The 15,688-nt window shown below is 42.9% G+C and overlaps 1 protein-coding gene across 1 annotated transcript in view; it reads right to left on the bottom strand.

Annotated features, from left to right (window-relative positions):
* Positions 1–15,688, bottom strand: part of poln (polymerase (DNA directed) nu) — a gene marked incomplete at both ends in the record, with an annotated part of 73,155 nt that overhangs the window by 24,407 nt on the left and 33,060 nt on the right. Inside the window, 2 exons of the mRNA XM_083789529.1 lie at positions 2,477–2,554; positions 10,591–10,648. Of these exons, the coding sequence (XP_083645655.1) occupies positions 2,477–2,554; positions 10,591–10,648 (136 nt within the window). The remainder of the gene's footprint in view (positions 1–2,476; positions 2,555–10,590; positions 10,649–15,688) is intronic.

Below are 15,688 nucleotides of genomic sequence, written 5' to 3'. Positions count from 1 at the left end.
ATGGATGTGATGTTTGTGATGAGAAGAGAGAATCCTGTGTTAGACATGTACATGTGCGTATCTCATGTATGTGTGTGTGTGTGTGTGTGTGTGTGTGCACGTGTGTATGTGTGTGCGCGCGCACGCAGCGTTTTCTGTAAGGGCCGCTCCACAGAAAGAGAGGAAGGTCTTCCAGATAAAAACACTACCAGGAATCCTTGTATGGATCCGTCCAGAAATAGATGGAGCTAGACATGTAAGCAGACATTCTACAAAAACATTCAGTGGATATTTGAAAAAACGCTGTATTTTCGGCAGAGAGATCTGATGCAGAGACAAAAGGAGTGGGGGGGCGATTATGCACCCCTGGGAGATCCCGGGCGATGGGGTTTAAGTGGTTAAGAGATCCGTTACAAAATGTTACAATAGGACATGGAATAGCTGCAGGTGGAGAGGTTAGAGCAGTGAGTTTCAACTGGTTGCCCGCGGGCCAAATTCAGCCCCCGGGAGGGGGTTATTTTATTTGTTTTAGATTATTATTATTATTTATTTTTTGCCTTTTATTGTGACTACAGGTTGCAATTACTATGAAAAGTTGCATTTCCCGTCAATACGTTAGTCCGTCACCCCCGCGCCTCCATATCCATATATGTTCACGCATCGTGACATCACATCCCTTTGTTAATAAAGTATTCAATCAATCAATCAGAATATCAAGGGGCCTTGGCACTTTGAACATAAGTAACGATATGTCAAAACCAGAGTGTTCATTGAACTCTGAGTGTAAAAATGAACGAATGAATGAAGTTAATGAACCACTCACAGCGGTGGAAGTGATGTTTTACAGACAGACTATGAAGACTGCAGTGACTTATAAGGGATGAAAGACTTAAGAGCTGAACTTATACCGGCACTTTGAGACTCCAACTCGTCTGTGGTGGGCTGCAAGTTGATTGATGGGGGTCTTCTAGGAAGTGCTCAGCAGCACGCTAAAGCAGAGAGCCAACCCCCGTCTACTAGGAGGATATAGGGTAATAATGGCGTCTTGGGAGTCGAGGTCAGCTGCTCTGAACTCTGGTAAATGTATCTGCGGTGTACCATAGATACAGTACATGTATCTATGTACATGTACATGTATGTACATGCTCCATATATTATGCAGATCTAGGTGACGATCCAGTCTTCTCCATGCATGGCTATCCAGGGTTTGATGAGGTCAGTGTTGTGATCTTCATGTGTATGGAGACGGCCATATATGGAGCGTGTCACTGATGGCCATATATGGTGGCGTGACGTGTCACACGGCGTGACGGCCTTCGTTTCAGACCTTCCATTCCTTCCAGGTCTTTTTTGGAGCATGATGTAAATTAGCTTGATTTCGTTATTTAAAATATCATAGAATAATTAAAACAGACCCAGTTCAAATGTATCAACCGAAGTATGGTATTTATTTTAATGTACCACTGCGAGCACCATGCCGCAACCAAGTTCAACGCCAGTGACAGAAGCAGAACCGATCCGAGCGGCTCGGAGCGGCTCGGAGCGGAGGACAGTTCTCGCTCCGGAAGTCAATCTGACCCATTTAAAAACCCGCTCTGCGCTCACGTCAAAATCCCCCCGCTCCGCTCCTAGCTCGCTCCGCTCACATGCTCTGGACAGGACTGACAGGTTTTGCAGGTTTTCATAGTAATCTGCGACCTACAGTCGCAAAATACTTTTAATTTTATGATATAGGATACTTGGTTAAATAAAAAACGCAGATCTATTGTATGGGAGAGAACAAAAATTGAGTGTGGCAAATCGAATGTGGCATTCTTGGCTACGGCTTGAATATTTCGCTACGTTCTACACATGCACTGCTGTTATTGGAGATCTCGGTCATGTGGTCTTTTCAGTGGTTTATGATCGAGTGCCAACGTATGCATCGAGTAATTTCTCATCCCTCTGGTGTCCCTGAACTAACCCCTGGTTATGCAAGTCCCTGACAACTCTACTGCATTACTCAAATTGCAGCACAACCCAAACTTCAAGTCAATAGAGGACAAAATACTCACATTTCCACTTACTGTATTTTATTTGGCACATTGGCATACACCACTAATTGACATACACCACTAAACTTAATGTTTATACATTCCTAGAGCAATCCTAGTTTTTGGCCGAAAATATTGGAAATGCTCCGATGAAGGCTCTTGGCCAAAACACATACTGTAAGCGTCAAGTTTATTGGTGTGTGGAAAATAAAATAAGTAAGGACATGTATTTTGTCTATAATTGACTTGAAGCCTGGGTTGTGCAACCTTTGTTTTGAGTATTTTTTATATATAAATTCTAAAACATACCTATATTATTACTAGCCTCTCATAAGGAATTTGAGCTTCAGCAGGCATTAGGACAAACAACATAAACTATGAACGATTATGTGCAATTCCGCTGAGTCCCCAAAATGAACCACCGCAAAAAAATACTTTCCCATTATGTGTTCATTGACGCTTACCTGCAGCTAGGAAAGTCCTTCCGTCCTGAGGGATGAACATGGCCCGGGGATGTACGCTCACCACCTCCGGCTGCTTTCCTGAGGGGACCAAACACAGAGCTCTGAGGAACACCTCAATGCAACACAAAAATATATATATAAATATCAACGCTGCAAACTGTGAAGTAGATGTAGATGTAACTTCAGGCATGCTGTATTCATGCAGTGCATCTTAAATGATAACTGAAACGTTAAAATAATTATAATAAAATTACGGGGTGCGCACGCTTTTCCGACACACCAAAGGTCCGAAGCGCGGGGACATGCGCTGCGAAAATGCGACGGTCCGACATGCGCTGCTCCTGTGCTTGCGGTTATGGTTAAGTTAGGTCGGAACTAAAGCCTGTACCCAAAATTACAACACACAAGAAACTATGTAAAGGCAACTTCTAGCTAGCTTTCACAACAATGCCCATGGTATCATTCATGTCACAACTTGCTTTGTCATAAAGTGTTCCGTGTCCTGTCACTCTCTCTTCTAGGCCTGGAGTGAAAAATAATTAAAATGGACCTTGTAAAAATAATGTCAGAGTGAGGGCAGTAAGAAGAGAGTATATCAGCACCAAGGTTATTATAGTTTAGAATGTTTTATTTTTTATTTCTATTTCATTTTGACTTTGTGTTTTCATTTTCAGTTTAGTTTTAGAATTTAATTTAGTGGGTTTGCTACAGTAATTATAGTTTAGTTTTTATTTCATGAAAAGGATTAGTTTAGTTTGGTTTCTGTGTTAGTTTTTCTCATATGGGGTACTTGTCGGGGGCCAGATTAAAAATGAACAGACAACGTTTGCTGTAAAATACATACTGTATAAAACCAGTAAGACGCCTGAGGCCGAGAAGAGACCTCGCCGCTGGCGCTCAGATCAACATATCCGCCTGGGTGACAGCAGACTGCTGGGCGAGCGCTGGCGCTTTGGAATGGGGGGGTCAGATCAACATATCCGCCTGGGTGACAGCAGTTCTAAGTTTTGAATTTTCGGGCCTGTTGAGAACTCTAGTTTTCGCCGGCTGCCGGGCACGGCTGCACTAATAACTTTGGGGCAGGCCCGCCTGGAGTTTAAATGGACAGGTATCAGTCAAAAGGGAGACATCGAAGAGGAAGGATGGATGGGGAAGGATCAACATATGGAATGTCAGAACAGGTCAGCTCCATATACAGTATGTAGATCTAAGGGTTTGAGGTCAGATGTAGAGTTGCTGGCCAATATTGATGACATCAGGGACATCCCTGATGATGTCACGTGCTCCATTCCTGATGTCACGTGATGTCACGTGCCCGACCAACCAACACACTGACGGGAAATGCACGATTCCATAGTTAACTGCGCAAACAAAAATTCAGTTAAGACTGGCACAGCAGGCCCAGGCCGTAGCGTAACGGTCTGGGCACCGGACTGGTGATCCAGTCGCGGTGTGCCGCGGGTTCGACTCCCGGACCCGACACGGCCTTTACCGCATGTCATCCCCCCATCTCTCTCCCGTTTCCTGTCAGCCTACTATCTGTCCCTTAAAAAATCAATAAAAGGCGTAAGCCGCAAAAAAAATATCTTAAAAAAAAAAAAAGACTGGCACAGCAAAGACATAACAAAATAAAAGATCCAAATAAGCTGTACCCAATTTTTCCACTGAGGCCATTTCACTATGATTTTAATTTATATTAGATATCTAACATTTCAGTTAGTTTTTGTAAAGCCTTCCCATAATAAACTTTTTTCACGCCGTTTTCTTTTCCTTCTCCCAAAGTGAGTTAACGGTGCAACATTTCAACCTCAAATGTCTTCGTCGGTCGTCGGACATCTCACACCACACAACTTACAGTATGTACATGTATAAGTATATTGCGGCACGTACTGTATAAATATACGATTAACTTTTAATATCCTGTGTTTATGTGAGCAAGTAAAGAATAATTAACTTTTAATATCCTGTGTTTGTGAGAGTGCGTAAAGAGAGAGAGCAGGAGAGCAGAGGGAGAGACAAGAGAACACAAGGGAAAAAAAATAGATGGAGAGGTGAGAGAGAGAGAGTACTGTCTACTTAACCACATGAACCCTAGCGTCCACATTCTGGGAATTACATAATAGGCGAACACGTGGTCGAAAATAGCAGATCTACCAGCTCAAACATGTCGCAATGCGATGCATTCTGAGTTCATACATAGACTATTTCCGGTGAAGAGATTTGGTGTGTAGACCAGCCCATTTTGGGGGCGGGAACCACTTTCGGTGTTAGCATTATGTTATGCTTTAGCTATCGAAAAATAGCAGATCTACAAGCTCATAGCGCGCGCTACGAGCTTGTAGGTCTGCTATTTTTGAAAAATCAAATAACCACTGACATAGAAACATAGCTTTTTCAGAAAACTAGAGCGCTAGAGGGAGAAAATGAGCCGGGCCAAGTACAGAGCCCTGGGGGCAGCCAGTCAAAGTATATAGGCAGGGTTGAAATGTTTATGGGGCGTAATAGAGTGCTCCCATTGACCATGTGACTCAACGAGGAGTTAAATTATGATTACCAGAGGTAATACTAATAGAGTAGAATCAGAACGAGTGAGTCAGACATTATTCATACAGCAATCCCAATCAGTCAGTCAGACATAATTCATTCTCTAAGTGCTGACCGCAGAGTAAAAATAAGAGAAATAATGACCTCCCGCCACACTAGTCCCATCGACGCTATGGTAATATGGCAGCCAACACATGAGGCTGATTCCATAATGGCAACGCGGGGTAGTCGAGGTCAGCAAGAGTAACGGGGCTAAAGTGTTTTAGTGGCTATGGAGACTGTTCTGTTCAAGGGGTCACTTGTAAACCATGAACCAAATCGACGTCAGCTCCATATGGGGGACATGATCTATGGCTAACCTTGTGTCCTGAACCCCCGGTGGTGATGTGGGCGGCGAGTGAAAAGTATCGTGTCCTACTTGAAAATTCATCCAGAGGGTAGAGGCCTATGAGGTGACCAGCACCGCTATCACCAAAAACTACAACATGACGTCACTGAGCCGCGGTGAAGACAAAACCACTGCTCTCCCCAGCCCTTCTGTTTTACTCACCACCTGAAACGGTGGTCACCAAGACTCGCCGCTCCGGGCCAATGTGATTGGTCTACAAGTTATGTTGTGCTGGGCTGGCTATAGTATACTTTATTATAGTTGCAATGAGAGCTCCCAGCTCCCAAAAGCCGGGCAGGTGCTGTCCTCCTGGACATAACGAGTGAGTGTGTGTGTGTGTGTGCCACACAGGGACAGAGAAACAGGGGAGGCAGGGTTCATGGGCTCAAAGTATAGCCAGCACAACACAAACGTGTTTGTGACCTACACTGCCTCCCGTAGCTCCCACCGTTCCCCCGCCTCCCTGTTCCTGTCCCCAAACACACTGGTTATGGCCAGGACAGACAGCAGTGCAGGGCTTTGCTCCGTGGTGGTTTTGTGAACTGGCTGAGCTCCCGACATAAAACCAAATCATTGTGGATCTCGGATTTCATGTAGGCCCAGCCTATGACGTCGGTAATCTATGTTGACAGTCGTCAATTCTACTCTTAAGACATCTATGACGTATGACTCCAAATTTGGGAGAGGTTTCAGCTCGATTAAAGCCCCGCGGTGGCTGCCATTATCAAATTAAAATATTTCAAAAGTAGTAGTAGTACATTCTTACACATAATATATGAAGTTCACATATTAAGTGAATTATCATAATGCGACACAACAGATGTGCCATGCAACTTTAAGGATTTTACTGTCTATAGCAGTACTGTCAGTAAGCAGAAGACTGTCAGGTTCGGGGTCACTGTTTTGCCGGTTTGTCTTTTTTCTGCAGCGCTGTCAAGCAAGAGTATTTTCTCAAAGTGTTGTTGTTCAGCGCTGTCAGCGCTGTCAAGCAAGATATTTTTCTGGCCTAAGCCAGAATTTCTGGCTTAGGCCGTCCAAGTACTTACTGACTGCACACGGAAGCCATGACATTTTTAATGAATTAAGATTTATTCTTTTCATTCAAAAAAGTGAACATTCATTAACTTTAATAATTGTACAATGGTAAAAGGGTGCATTTATATAGCGCCTTGGATAGGCGCTTTACATATATTGTGCATTACATTCAGGGGTTCAGAGTCTTGCTCAAGGGCACTTCGACACTAACTCTGGGGGAGCCCCGGGTTCAAACTGGGAACCCGGCCTGAGCCACCGCCGCCCCACAATAATGGCAGTGAAATGTGGTCAGGCTGAAACCTTGCCCAAATATGAAGTCATACATCATATAGCCTACCTGTACTCTGTAGATAAGCCATAGACGGCATAAAGTCAAAGAGCTGTAAGGGAACCCTACTAATTAGTATTAATTAGGCCCTGTCTTGTTTTCTGGACATCAGCTTTGTGGTGAAAGGTGTTTTTTTTCTCCGTACACTGCAGCAACACAGTTGAAGGTCAAACAGGCAGTGATTCTATCAAGGGGAGAATAGTATACCTAAACACTAATAATAATAATAATAATAATAATAAAAACCTTTCCTCTCAGCCTGGCGAGCCACCATGTAGTGCCAGGGCAAGTCTGACACATCAACAACGCAGTCGTGTGCTGGTTGGGATGGCTGGGCCAGCGATGGAGATGATAACATAATATATCATATATCATTTATATATCACATTACAGCCATTGACAGTGACAATGCTCTGTGTCAAGTCAATACAACTACATCAGCATGTGAAAGAGATATGCAGAGAGAGGGGCGCGGGGTGTTCCAGTCAACAATACATTGCCTTGTCTGACACAAGGGTGCAAGTGGCGCCTTTGCCGCGTAACTGCAAATGACAGAATGGCAGACAAGCAAAATGTAGTGGGGGGGGGGGGGGGGGGGAAATAAAATAGATAACCAGGCTCATATAATAATATCTTGTGAACTGGTAATTTGTGTCGTAAGTCTGATGCTGTTAATCACTGCTCAAGGTTAGCCTTGTAGCAACTTTAGTTAGCAGTCCCCGATTAAATTAGCCAGCCATTTTTATTTGGAGTTGATCTACCGCCGAGAGCATCACACAACCCAGTGGGTTGGGGAGATCAGCCTGACTCGTTCGATTTGTATGAATACTCTCTAGTCTTTACCTTTCATAAATACATTAAATGCACAAAGCGTTTTACACTTTGTGCACACTAAAACTCCATGGAAGATATAGTTAGCATAAAACGTTAAATTAGCATAAAACAGAAACACTACATAAAAGCAAGGTGAAAAATGATTAATCACTAAGATAGGCAAGACTGACTAAAATATCTTGAAAGGAGTAGTTCAACCAAAATATTACTTAAACTCATCCAGTGCCACCAGTTGGATACCAGTTTTGGCCCTCATTGCCGCCGAAGCCCATTATAAAGAAAATAAAGAAAATGAAATGCTATTGTGCATGTCATCACCTGCACACCAGATTAGAGATTGCAAAAAAAAAAGAAGAAAAAAAAAGCCACTCCATGTCTCTTTGTCCTGACCAAGAGTTTGGTTCAAGAGGAACTCAAAGATCTATGGTGTAGGTTATGAGTGCAATGATTTAAGACTGGGGTGATGTGTGCCCTTAGTTTACCCTTGGTGAAGACTCATGCTGCAGCATTCTGTATCATTTTGTACTTGACCAATTGCTTTTTCTGGAAGACCAGCTAGGTGAGCCTTACTACCCTGCTAGTGATAAATGTATTAACGCCGAACAAGTAGTTTCCCCGATAGCTGAACTTCTCCTGAAGGGGATCTAAAAAACAACAACAACCTAATTTGAACAAATCTGTATAAAGAATGTTAATATAACTACTACAACTAGGGTGGTTGGAGGTGGTCTACTCTGCCCTTCTATTGAGACATTTAGATCATGTGGTGGGCGGGTAGGACCTCTCCTATAGTTGACTTGACAAGCCGTATTGAATGAAGCCCAAAGCTCAATATCTCCCCATTCCAAACAGTTTCTTAGCAATAGAAATGTTGGCGCTCACGTGGGAGACCTGCTGGGTTCGGAGGAACCCCTTTTGGTGTTATTATGTTATGCTTTAAAAATGGAAAATAGCAGATCTACAAGCTCATAGCGCGCCACCGAGTGGCGCGCTACGAGCTTGTAGGTCTGCTATTTTTGAAAAATCGAAGAAGCCACCACACGATTTAACATGGCAGATCCATTCTCCGTTTGGCAGCACATTCCACAAACTTTTCCAATTTGAAAGAACATGTTTCTGACTGCCCCACAGAAAAAGGGCAAACCGAGTGTGTTGGAACCCAGCACTAATGAATTACAACGGAGCCTGAAATGTTGCACACATTCCCTCCGTATCTGCCGATCGAGGATTAGCGGCGTGGTTGAACAGCACTGTGCCGTGCTGTCCTGTGTTCCACTGATCATTTGCAAAACCGACTGTGGAATGCCAGAACCCGCCCGAGATCATGTGGATTCCTTTCACCGTCTCACCTGTGATTTACTGTGTCACACTGACTTTACAGAGGACACTCTGGGCTGGGGTCATTTCACTGATTGTCAGTTCAGTCATTATAGTCTAGTCACTGGAAGGGGGTATCATGCAGGCGACAGAAAGAGTAATTTACAAGATAGAAAGGTTATTTTGTGCTCAAATTGAAGCTTAGGGATATGGGAAGTTTTCTATATACAAGTGAGGCAGTGATACTCACCATAATGTGTCATCTTTGTTGTTATTAGTCAAGCGGACACCATATTTTTTGGTGTTTCTGAGGATGATGTGGGTCATATTTAAGAATATAATGGTAGCAACCCCCAAAATCCTGTTCTGCTACTTACCCCTATGTGTCAAGATACCCCATCATCAATTTCAGACTACCATGTCTATTTATGTAATTTTAGTGAATTAATTGCGCCAGAGCCATATACCAAAATGGGGGTTTTGAGGTAGGTGGGACATTTTGACAACTTTTTATCATAGCTCATCATTTCAGCACATTTTTTCCAATAAGAAAACACTGATCAGAAGTATATTTCCGGGGGGTGCATGATACCCCCTTCCAGTGACTGTACTATTAGAGGCATGTGGAACCGCTGAAACTACTGCACCAAAGCAAAAGCGCACAAAAGGGTTACAGCCTTTATACAGGCGGGATGTTATCTTTATCGGAGGAAATGTTGGGCTGCTAGACATATTTGGCTCAGGGATTTATAGCCCCTAACAGTATTTACCAATGGATTTTCAAAACCTTTGCATTACATTTTCCACAATATTTTGCCATGGAGCAATCATACGGTGCAATAATGAGGCTCTTACTAATGTGTGGTATACCAGAATGTTACACATGCATGAGACTCATTCCATACCATACTACGTATTTGTTACATCACATATCCCAGATTCTCTCAGGCTCATTAACGGGTTGTGCTCCTTGTAAACCTTTATACTCAAGCGTCAAATGACAAAAATAATAGATCTACAAGCTAACAATGCATCATGATGCGACGTGTTGTTAATGTAGATCTATTCTTTTTGGCTTACTGATTATAGGCAGCACTCACTCAGCACCATGCAGTGCAAGTAGCACTACATTTTAGTAGACAACCCTGTCCAAATTACACGGAGCATGACTGTTGTTGCTTAGCAATTTTGCACATTTTTACAGAGTGGCTCCTAGGAGGTGCGTCGGCTAGAACATGGGGTTCTCAACCCTTGGGTCGCGACCCCTCAAAGGGGTCGCCAAATTATTTTGGGGGTCCAGCATTTGACCCCCAGCCAAAAACGGTGAAAAGAATAGGATCTGTGTGTGTGTGTGGTGTTGATCTTGCAAACCCCTGGACCACCATTGCCAAACATATTTTTTCATTTTATATTTGGCATATTCTTTGTAAAACGGAGAGGCAAAAAAACTAATTTGGAAGTCAATATGACATCAATGTCAATATGATTATAGCCACTAAATAAGAGGGTCAGTCTGTGTGTTTGGAGCTAAAATCACAAACTATTGGACTAATAAGCCCTATCGTGTGTGTGTGTGTGTGTGTGTGTGTGTGTGTGTGTGTGTGTGTGTGTGTGTGTGTGTGTGTGTCTGCGTGCGTGCGTGCGTTCAACTTTAACAAGATGAGTTACCGTGGATGTACTGCTTCTGGGTGATCTGAACCGGCTGCCTCGGTAGTGCTTGGAAGTTCTGAAATTGGAGGAAATATAGCGTAAGCAAAAAGCCTGAACATAGCCACGGTTTATTCTGTAGACGGAAGACACGATAAGTTGAGCTAAGGCATGACCTATAGAGCGCCGCAGTACCGCTCCCTTTCATGACGACGCCAGGCCCATGGAAATGAATCCCAATGCATTTCAAAAAGTATTTATACTTTTAGACCTTTTAAGCTTTGTACGAAGCCAACTCGAGTCGTGAGTGACAAATCATGACAACACACACAATATTTTGGACCAAACAAATAATTACAATGAAGAAAAACAACAAAAAAGGTGTTGTAACCTGCCGTGTTTTGGCCCAAAACATTGTGTTTATTATTGTCATGATTTGTCACGACTAGAGTTGGCTTTGTCCGCGGCGTAAACGTCTTTAAATATATTATTTCTGAAAAGTCTACGAGGAAAATTAACAGGGATTTCTTTTCCGGGTCTCTCGAGGGGGCGGGACTGCGACGCTCTATACAGAGTACAGTTCTTAACAGCTATATGGATTTGATAATGTCAATGCTTGTCTGGAGTGACGTCACCCAACTATACAGGCGCTTTAGATAGTCAATAATTTTAAAAGTGTGTTTTGGACAAGCAGCTCGGATCTCGACGTGGACAAACAAACCAAATAAATGCCACGATGAAAGGCAAGATATGGTGAGCAATGCATGTACGTGTACAGTAAGTGTGTCTGTGCATTCCAGTGGAAGCATGAGAAACTCTAGTCTAAAAAGAAAACACAAGGTTGTTTTGATTTGAGCAGACAATTGAGAGCACCATGTCAGCCTTTTGGCTTTTTTTTTACTGCACCGGGCACTTCGCCGAGGAATCTGTGCAGATGTATCAGGTTTCTTCGTGTGAGTGTGTGTATGTGTGTGTGTGCGCGCGCACACGCATATGCATGTGAGCGAGTATGCATCTGTGTCAACGTTGTATAGAACTGAATAGTGCTCTAACCGCTTGTCCCACAGTGACGTACACTTGCGGGCTAGGCTTTCACTTTGAGAGTACTAGCTCACACATACACATGAACACACCAGTGAAGGTCACCTCTGGACATTTCTCCCAGAGCTTCATTTCAGCTTCAAAGCAGTGCAGAGACATACCCACTGCTTCAAGGCTGAACACTGTCTCTCACTGACACGCTCTTAATCCAGAGCGACTTACATTTAAGCAAGAACAAAAGCATGGGAATACATCACATAAAAGCATTTATCATGAAACATGCGTAAGCTAAGAAAGTAACAGTGGAATATCTATATAATGAAACTATACATACACTATACATAAAAACTATACATATTTACTACTATGCTATACATATGTACTATGGCGTGCTATGACTATATACAATACAATTATAGTGCTGTCTACATAACATGCTATAAGTCTGTGTCAAATGCTATCTAAGCCAACAGAAATGCTATCTAAGGGGTTAGGGTAAGTGCTATGGGCCATGATGGAGTCTGAAAAGGTGGGTTTTCAGGCTACGGCGGAAGATTGGGAGTGATGCTGCAGTTCTGACTGCAATGGGAAGTGCATTCCACAGTTTTGGAGCCAGAAGGGAGAAGAGTTTGGGACGTATGGAGCGTTGTCCCGGCGTTTTTAGTGAGGGTACTTCCAGTTTCCCTGCGTTGGCTGATCTGAGTGCGCGGGAGGGTTTGTAGGGTTCAATCATACACACACACACACACACACAAATGTTGTTTCCATGGTGACTCATGGGATATTTTTTGTCGTAAGGTATGCGGTAAGTTACTGGTTCCCAAACACTGGGTCGGGACCCATTCGTGGGTCCCTTTATTTTTGGTTTCCTACATTTTGTTAACCCATTCTGACCTGAGATCAGATTCTAAACATGTCTATTACATCCTGACAGTTTCATTATTAACCCATTCTGACCTGAGATCAGATTTAAAAAATGTCTTAGATTTTTCAAAAATAGCAGACCTACAAGCTCGTCGAGTGGCGCGCTATGAGCTTGTAGATCTGCTATTTTTCAATAGCTAAAGCATAACATAATGCTAACACCAAAATGGGTTCCCGACCCCAGAATTTAAATGAGTAAAAATAATATCAAAAAAGAATCCCAAATTATGAATTTGAAACAAATTCAAAGACTCTTTTTTTTTTTTTTTTTTAGTAATTTCATGAATAAATAAAAGAAAAATCTAAGAAATTCCATAAATTAGAAAACAAATGTTTAAGAAGTATAGTGAAAATAGCAGATCTACAAGCCTGTAGATCGGCTATACATTCACTAGTTTGGGTCCCCGGGGCAAACCTCTCATTTCTCTTTTGGGTCACGGGCCTATACAAAGTTTGGGAGCCACTGCTTGTAATTGTGATCTACAAGCCCCACAGTATGTCACGATGTGGCGCGTTGTGTGAGCTTGTACATCAGCTAACGATGGTATAAGCAACAACTAAATATACATCAGGGCCTGAGAAAGTTTTCAGGTTATTGACATTATTATTTTGTCTGGCCCAGAGCAGGCGGTATAAGCAGCGTGACTGTTCTCTCGTTCTCCCAGAGCCGGGGCTCAGATCAGGAGGCATCATGAGACCCCGGTCAATCTATTGGTCCATTGAGTTCTCTCAGACACGTGGCTTAGAATAGGAGCAGCTCGATGCCAGCCCGGCCCCCCCACCCTGTATATCGACCCACTGAGGAATTTAAGACCTTCATTGACGGACAGACAAAAAAATCACACACACAAACACATGCACTCACACACAGCTCAGTCTGTATCCCAACACACACACACACACACACACACACACAGCTCTGTATCCCAACACACACACACACACACACACACACACACACACACACACACACACACACACACACACACACACACACACACACACACACACACACACACACACACACACACACACACACACACACACACACACACACACACACACACACACACAGGTGGATGTGCACCCACCCACACACACACACAGGACAACAACCACCATAAAGACACAACATCAGAAACAGTACCATCTCCATGAAGGACATGACCCCCCCAGCATCAGCGCCATGATGATCACAATGACACCGCCCCCCCTCCCAGAAGCCCTGCACCACCCAAAGAAATCACACCCGTGTGAACTGAGTGGTGCAACTCCCCTCTCTCTCCCCCCCCCCCCCCCTCCTCCTCCTCTCTCTCTCTCTCTCTCTCTCATTAGCAGGCAACAGTACAGCACTATCTCTTTCTCTGTTTCTGGCACAACAGCGGCCCTACTGGTACTAATAGTCATACTCATGCTCATTAACGTCACATACATAGGCTTCACATAGGCGGAGACGGACATTGCTGTTCCTTGTACACCTATACTGTACCGCCCAGCGCCCATGTCCCACCTATACAGTATATCTCCACAGAAAACTTGACAACCTATATCCCCAATAATCTATAGCACCATGATTGCTGATAGCATTTCAAAAAAACTGTTGGCACAACTGACATTTTCAGGGTCCCTGTAGATTTCTCCACAATAAGCTCGGACCCAGGTGAAGTCTATCTCAAGGTCAATCTTATTTCAGTGCTTATAATCCCTCCCATTCTTGTTGTGAGTAATTTAAGACTAAACATGGTGCATTCAACTTGTACTGCAACTCATTGGTAAAAATGAGTATCTATTCTCTAGACGTATTCTTTGACAGCCACCATCTGATTTAGACAAAGCTTTAGCTTTGATCTTTATTTATCTTGAACAAATAAAATATATAAACTTAGCTCTGTTAGACCTCTCTAGCAAACCTTTTTGTATTAATGATCTCAATCATCTCATAGATAATATTCAGAAGCTTGATTTCATGCACTTAACCAAAACCAACATTACGTATGAGGTGAATCGTAGTGCGAAACATACAGTATAATATTAAGGCATGTCTTACCAGGATATAGATTTTGTAACTGAGACGGAAAAAGAGAGAGTAGATTTGCTACTCAGAAACATTCAGCTGTACAAAGGTTGACCTGAATAAGTTCTCATCCTTTGAATATCTCGCTACTGTGCTTAAAGCTGAACCAGCTGTACTACTTTACTGTACATGTGAGACACATTTAACTTTCTCCCAACATTCTCTGAATTGACTGCTGTCATTATTACCAAACTAGCATCTCAATTCATGCACTATACTTGAAAAGCCTGGCTCTTGGCCTACGGCTACGGTTCCCAAGGCTATTTATATTTAGTTAAAAGTCTACTCTAGAACTAATTCAACATATAAGTGAAGCCAATCATCAGCACACACATATCCTTGATTTGGATAAAAAAGGGCCAACCTTTGTTTCAAATTGCATCATGTCTGAGGATTTTTTAAACAGAAAAGGGTGCATGGTCCAAAAGTGCTTATGAGATTCTGCAACATCGACCCATTCTCAGGGCGGGAACCCCTTTTGGTGTTTTAACTAAGCACTATGTTATACTTTAGCTATTTTTGAAATAAATCATGAAAATGCGGCACAAATATTTGAATACTAGAATTTCGTGGCCGCTCATCCCAGAGTTACGTTGCCGCGCACCATGGGAAGAAGGAAATTGCGGGAGTTGACTCCACATGTAGTAACGGATGGGTTATTAGTTATTATTATGTGTCCTTATTAGTGTAGTGTAGTGTAGTCAACACGTTATGGCTCATACACACTGCCCGGTATTTGCTCCGATTATGCTGTCGGGGAGCATTTTTGGCTCTGGCCGACAAAACCCCTGATCTGACGTTAAGCGGTGCCCAAAAGTTATAGATCACAAAGGGTTTGCAGGTAGAGCACATGACATGGCCCTAAAAATATATATAATTTTAATATAAAAAACTATTTTTGCATATGCCGCTTGAGATGACCTGAGATGACTTGATTGATTGACAAAAAAGGGGCTGTCAGCTCAAACACACAATGCAATAGTTGTTGTTGCGTACAATCATCAGTAGAAAAGTCAAATCCCAAAAATAAAAACCTATAGAAGTCAGCCTGGTACAGACGAAGGGGACACCACTGTATGT

Source organism: Protomyctophum parallelum, assembly GCF_964188405.1.
Source record: "Protomyctophum parallelum genome assembly, chromosome: 18".
In the NCBI taxonomy this organism is placed as follows: Eukaryota; Metazoa; Chordata; class Actinopteri; order Myctophiformes; family Myctophidae; genus Protomyctophum; species Protomyctophum parallelum.
The sequence above is the reverse complement of the archived record's forward strand: the minus strand, read 5'-3'. Positions and strand labels throughout refer to the sequence as shown.